Source organism: Myotis myotis, unplaced genomic scaffold (assembly GCF_014108235.1).
Source record: "Myotis myotis isolate mMyoMyo1 unplaced genomic scaffold, mMyoMyo1.p scaffold_m19_p_4, whole genome shotgun sequence".
In the NCBI taxonomy this organism is placed as follows: Eukaryota; Metazoa; Chordata; class Mammalia; order Chiroptera; family Vespertilionidae; genus Myotis; species Myotis myotis.
In genome coordinates, this window is record NW_023416346.1 from 80,730,542 (window position 1) to 80,737,260 (window position 6,719).

The following is a 6,719-nucleotide window of genomic DNA, read 5'->3' on the forward strand; positions in this document are numbered from 1 at the left end:
TGCAGGTTAGAGAGGTTAAGGAGTATAGCAAAAGTCACATTGGTGGCCCATCTGGCATCAGGATCAAGGTTTGATATAGACTCCAGAATCCATCCTGGAAAATGGCTTGCCTAATAGCAAGCACGACACCTCATCAGATGTAAATAGGAATTTAGGCTTAATTCTAAGAGAAATAGAGTCATCGAAGAGTTTTGGGCAGGGAAGAGACACCTATATTTGCTTAAAAAAAACTCACCCTGGCTGTGGGGTGGAGGATGGACTAGAAAGGGGAGAAAGAGGCAGAGTGGGCAGGGGAAGGCTTTTGCTTTTTACTTCATCTCTCAGATGGTGGTGGCTTAAACTAGAGAGGGAGTGGTAGAGGTACAAAGAGTGGATTCATGAGATATGTAGGAGGTCACATTTACAGGCCCTGGTGCCTGATGGGATGTGGGGGTAGGGCAAGGCAAACTTAAGGATAACTCCTGGGATTCTGGCTTAAGCAGATGGATAAATGGCAGAGTCATTCCTCGAGAAGAGGAACATGGAAGGAGAAAGAGTTTCCAACATCCATTGAATTCACAATGCAGGTGGAGTTCGAGGTCCATGAGAGACACTACGGAGAAGAGCTCTGGGAGACAGCTGAAGAGATGTTTCTAGAGCTCTAAGAGGAAGTCTGGACCATCATCAGAATAAAGAAGCTGATTCCAGCTGTAGAAGAATGAGGTCTCCCAGATGTGCCTAGTGAAAAAGGCACGGGCGCCGAAACCGGTTTGGCTCAGTGGATAGAGCGTCGGCCTGCGGACTGAAAGGTCCCAGGTTCGATTCCGGTCAAGGGCATGTACCTGGGTTGCGGGCACATCCCCAGTGGGAAATGTGCAGGAGGCAGCTGATTGATGTTTCTCTCTCATCGATGTTTCTAACTCTCTATCTCTCTCCCTTCCTCTCTGTAAAAAATCAATAAAATATATTTAAAAAAAACAAACAAAAAAAAAAAAAAAAAAAAAAAAAAAAAAAAAAAAAAAAAAAAAAAAAAAAAAAGAAAAAGAAAAAGGCACGGGCAGGTCCACACCTCTGTTTGAGAGAGGACAAGGTGAAAAAGGTCTGCTAGGCACTGCAAAGGGTCTGCTTCCTCCTATGGGAGCAGACAGCTGGCAAACCCGATACAGAGCTGACACTTCAACTCCTTGAATTGAGAGGACCTTTGGAAGGTATTTAGTTCAAACCTCTCATATACAGGTGCCTTCCCAAACAGGCACCACTGCCAGTTTGAGCACTAGTGTATTTTGCAGTGAGGATGAGGGCTTGGGGCTGGGTCTCTAGCCATGGGAAAGGCTACTTAAAGTTAATCCCACTCTCTTAATGCCTCCAGTCCCTCCTTGGGATACAAGTCTCTCACATGTGTGACAAGAGACAGTATAGCACAGTGATTAAGCATATGGCCTTTGCAGCAAGACTGTCTGTGTTCAAAATCTCCACCAACATTCACTAGCTGTTCAACATTAGGCAAATCAATTCACCTTCCCTCCCAATTCTTAGCTTTCCCATCTGTAAAAAGGGGACAGTAGTTATACCAACCTCATAGGGTTTGTTGCAAGGGTAAAATGAATTAGAACATTCCCTGGCAGGTAGAAAACTCTATTGAGTGTTAGCTGATTCTGGCCAATGGAAATGTGTCTGACTCATTACAGTTTCCAAATCCATATTCTCCAGAGCCAGATTGTTCAATAATAATGCTTATGGGGGGCCCCCCGCGCCCCTCAGCCGGGAGGAGAGGGGCTGGCCTGCCGCCAGCGTCGGGAGAGCCGGCCCCCTCCCCCGGCCCTCTCGCAGCCAACCAAGCACTCCAGCGGGCCCCACGTGACCTGGAGTTCTAGACAAAGAAAATGTTCAAGCCCTCCCCCCCACCAACCCCCTCCCCCTCCCTCCGGCCCCCTCCGCCCCCAGCCCCATTGCCCCCTTCCCCTCCCCCCAGGCGGGCAGCTACTTACCGAGCTCCGGGGCCGGGCATCACACCTGAGCCGGACGGACGGCGGAGGGGCTGCACCTGGCCTTATGGGCCAGTTGAGTTGATGAGGGAAGAACTCTCTCCAGCCCTTGACCTCCCACCACTGTCTCCAGCCTAGAAAGAGGCTGAGAAGAAAGCCAAGGTGATTGCAGTAATGAACGCTGTGGAAGAAAACCAGGGGTCCGGCGAGTCTCAGAAGGTGGAGGAGGCCAGCCCTCCTGCAGTGCAGCAGCCCACTGACCCCGCGTCCCCCACTGTGGCCACCACCCCTGAGCCTGTGGGGGCTGACACAGGGGACAAGAACGCCACCAAAGCAGCTGATGACGAACCAGAGTACGAGGACGGCCGGGGCTTTGGCATTGGGGAGCTGGTGTGGGGGAAACTGCGGGGCTTCTCCTGGTGGCCAGGCCGCATTGTGTCTTGGTGGATGACGGGGCCGGAGTCGAGCACCTGAAGGCACCCGCTGGGTCATGTGGTTCGGAGACGGCAAGTTCTCAGTGGTGTGTGTTGAAAAGCTGATGCCGTTGAGCTCCTTCTGCAGCGCTTTCCACCAGGCCACCTACAACAAGCAGCCCATGTACCGCAAAGCCATCTACGAAGTGCTGCAGGTGGCCAGCAGCCGAGCCGGGAAGCTGTTCCCAGCGTGCCATGACAGCGATGAGAGCGACACTGCCAAGGCCGTGGAGGTGCAGAACAAGCAGATGATCGAATGGGCCCTCGGAGGGTTCCAGCCCTCTGGCCCCAAGGGCCTGGAACCACCAGAAGAGGAGAAGAACCCCTACAAAGAAGTTTACACAGACATGTGGGTTGAACCCGAGGCAGCTGCCTATGCGCCACCCCCACCAGCCAAAAAGCCCCGGAAGAGCACAACTGAGAAGCCCAAGGTCAAGGAGGTTATCGATGAACGCACAAGAGAGCGGCTGGTGTACGAGGTGCGGCAGAAGTGCCGGAACATCGAAGACATTTGCATCTCTTGTGGGAGCCTCAACGTCACCCTGGAACACCCTCTCTTCATCGGAGGAATGTGCCAAAACTGCAAGAACTGCTTCCTGGAGTGCGCGTACCAGTACGACGACGACGGCTACCAGTCCTACTGCACCATCTGCTGTGGGCGGCGTGAGGTGCTCATGTGCGGGAACAACAACTGCTGCAGGTGCTTTTGCGTGGAGTGTGTGGATCTCTTGGTGGGGCCCGGCGCCTCCCAGGCAGCCATTAAAGAAGACCCTTGGAACTGCTACATGTGCGGGCACAAGGGCACCTACGGGCTGCTGCGGAGGCGGGACGACTGGCCCTCGCGGCTGCAGATGTTCTTCGCCAACAACCACGACCAGGAATTTGACCCTCCGAAGGTTTACCCACCTGTCCCAGCCGAGAAGAGGAAGCCCATCCGGGTGCTGTCTCTGTTTGACGGAATTGCTACAGGGCTCCTGGTGCTGAAGGACCTGGGCATTCAGGTGGACCGCTACATCGCCTCGGAGGTGTGCGAGGACTCCATCACGGTGGGCATGGTGCGGCACCAGGGGAAGATCATGTACGTCGGGGACGTCCGCAGCGTCACGCAGAAGCATATCCAGGAGTGGGGCCCGTTCGACCTGGTGATTGGGGGCAGTCCGTGCAATGACCTCTCCATCGTCAACCCTGCCCGCAAGGGACTCTACCAGGGCACTGGCCGGCTCTTCTTTGAGTTCTACCGCCTCCTGCATGACGCGCGGCCCAAGGAGGGAGATGACCGCCCCTTCTTCTGGCTCTTTGAGAATGTGGTGGCCATGGGCGTTAGTGACAAGAGGGACATCTCACGATTTCTCGAGTCCAACCCTGTGATGGAGGAGGCCGTTGGCATCCACTGTGAATGACAAGCTGGAGCTGCAGGAGTGTCTGGAACACGGCAGAATAGCCAAGTTCAGCAAAGTGAGGACCATCACCACGAGGTCGAACTCTATAAAGCAGGGCAAAGACCAGCATTTCCCCGTCTTCATGAATGAGAAAGAGGACATCTTATGGTGCACTGAAATGGAAAGGGTGTTCGGCTTCCCTGTCCACTATACCGACGTTTCCAACATGAGCCGCTTGGCGAGGCAGAGACTGCTGGGCCGGTCGTGGAGCGTGCCGGTCATCCGCCACCTCTTCGCTCCGCTGAAGGAATATTTTGCTTGTGTGTAAGGGACATGAGGGCAAACTGAGGTAGTGATACAGAGTTAAAAACAAACAAACAAACAAAAAAAAACACACAAAAAAAACCACAAAGAACATGAGGATGGAAAGAAGTATCAGCACCCAGAAGAGAAAGGAATTTAAAACAAAAACCAGAGGCGGAAATACCGGAGGGCTTTGCCTGGTGAAAAGGGTTGGACATCATCTGGTTTTTCAATGTTAATCTTTAGTCCTATTTAAAAACAATATCATGTTCCCTAGCCCCCCCCCCCTTTTTTTTGGTCAGATCTTTTGTTTTCTACTCTTTTCAGAGGGGTTTTCTGTTTGTTTGGGTTTTTGTTTCTTGCTGTGACTGAAACAAGAGGGTTTATTGCAGCAAAAATTAACAACAAAACATTGTAACAATACCTTGCCGAGAGAGAAGAAAAAAAGGAAATTCTATGGAAATCTATATATTGGTATTGGATTTTTTTTTAACTATATAACTTTTTGTTGTTGTCTCTAGCCTGATCAGATAGGAGCACAAGCAGGGGGCGGAAAGTAGAGACACACTCAGGAGGCCGAGACCCCTCCCAGCCACTGAGCTGTCTTGCTAGCACCATTCCTGGTCATGCAAAGCAGAACCCAACTAGCAGCAGGGAGAGGACACCACAAGACCCTTTAAACAGTATTTCAGGTGCCTACCACACAGGAAACCTTGAAGAAAACCAGTTTCTAGAGCCGCTGTTACCTCTTGTTTACAGTTTATATATATATGATAGATATGAGATATATATATAAAAGGTACTGTTAACTACTGTACAACCTGACTTCATAATGGTGCTTTCAAACAGCGAGATGAGTAAAAACATCAGCTTCCATGTTGCCTTATGCGCAAAGGGTTTTAATCAAGGATGGAGAGGGGGAGAAGGTTCATCACCACCCAGGTGGCTTTTCCCCCTGGCGTGCCACGGGGGTGAAGGACGGTTTGGGGACCGCGTTGCCCTGCTTCTCCCTGCCAAAAAGGGGGTGAGAGGAGGTGGTCGGGACCGTGGACAGCTGAGAGCGGGATTCATCCAGGATCACACAATAACCTTTTGATTTTTTTTTTCTCCCAAAAAAAGGAGACTCCCTCAGCAAGATGGCAGGATAAGGGGTCTCCCTTCCAAGTTTTTCACATTAGCCGATCTGAGGGCTCCTCGTGGTGGGATCAGAACTGATCCAGAGTGTGGGAAAGTGACCGTTAAAAACCCCACCTGGAGCGAATAAAAAAACATACAAAACGTAAAAAAAAAAAAAAAAAAAAAAAATGCTTATGGCATGCCCGGCTGATGTTGCTCAGTAGTTGAGCATCTACCCATGAGCCAGTTATGCACATGCCTGGGTTTCGGGCTTGATCTCTAGTGGTTGGGGGGGAGTAGGGGGCATGCAGGAGGCAGGTGATCAATGGTTTTCTCTCATCATTGATGTTTCTATCTCTCACTCCCTCTCCCTTTCTCTCTGAAATTGAAACCAATAGAAACATATTTTTTTAAATGCTTAGGGCATTCAGAAAGCTGGAACAACAACAAAACTTTCTGGGAAAAGAATATGATAGTTGGTAGTTCCAAGAATTTTACCAAAGGAGCCATCACAGGAAAAATCCAAACTTGGTCAGACTTTCTTCCCCTTTTTACAGTTTGGTATAAATTTTCCTCTGAGTCACCTAATGATAGCATTGCATATGGAGGGGGGCAGAGGTCAAGGTAGAATTCACATCTTTTCAGCTCTTAGAACTTCTGAGTCATAGTCTCAGATAATTCCATTTGAGCCTCTCATCAAGCCTGTGATGAAGGTGTCATTATATTCTTTGTGGAGATGGAAAGTAAGGCTCAGAGAAGTAAAAAACACAATAGGGATGGGGCTGGATGGAAACCCAGGCAGCCTGCTGTCAAAGCCTCCCATGAGGTGGGGAGTTGGTATTCGTGGTTCAGGGGGAAGGGTGTCCTTGACAAGAGCTGATTGGTCTCATGTAAGCCAATTCATGATTTTGGGCAAGGGGGCCCTGGTGGCAGGCCCCAGGCCAGGGCAATTCAGGCCAAAAGGCAAAGATGACTCGAGGTCTTTTGGAAAGCCCCACCACATTGGGGGCCATATGTTCACAATCAGTGTGTGTATAGTTACAGGGAGGGGGGCTGTCCTGGCCAGTGGCCAAAACAGATGTTTATTGTGAGACTTCACACAGCACAGAGCTCAGTAACCCCTAGCTATACTGGGAATTTGTGTGCCATAGTGGGGGTGAGGGCATGAGTGGTGTTTCTGGGTGAGATTAACATTTGAATCCACAGATTAAGAAAAGCAGATTCTCTCCTCAATGTGGGTGGGCCTCACCCAATCTATTGAAGGCCTGAACACAATAAAAAGTTTAGTAAGGTCCTAGACCAGCCGTGTGCAAACTACAGCCCGCGGGCCGGATCCGGCCCGTTTGAAATGAATAAAACAAACAAACAAAAAGACCGTACCCTTTTATGTAATGATGTTTACTTTGAATTTATATTAGTTCACACAAACACTCCATCCATGCTTTTGTTCCGGCCCTCCGGTCCAGTTTAAGAACCCATTGTGG

The 6,719-nt window shown here is 50.3% G+C and overlaps 1 protein-coding gene across 1 annotated transcript; it reads left to right on the forward strand.

The window, feature by feature from the left end:
* Positions 1-1,978: 1,978 nt before the first annotated feature.
* LOC118654594 (DNA (cytosine-5)-methyltransferase 3A-like) lies at positions 1,979-4,936 on the forward strand. The gene is given in 3 exon segments (XM_036305981.1): positions 1,979-2,417; positions 2,419-3,806; positions 3,808-4,936. Coding segments are annotated over 3 exon segments (2,004 nt in total). The 5' UTR covers positions 1,979-2,138; the 3' UTR covers positions 4,145-4,936.
* Positions 4,937-6,719: the final 1,783 nt, after the last annotated feature.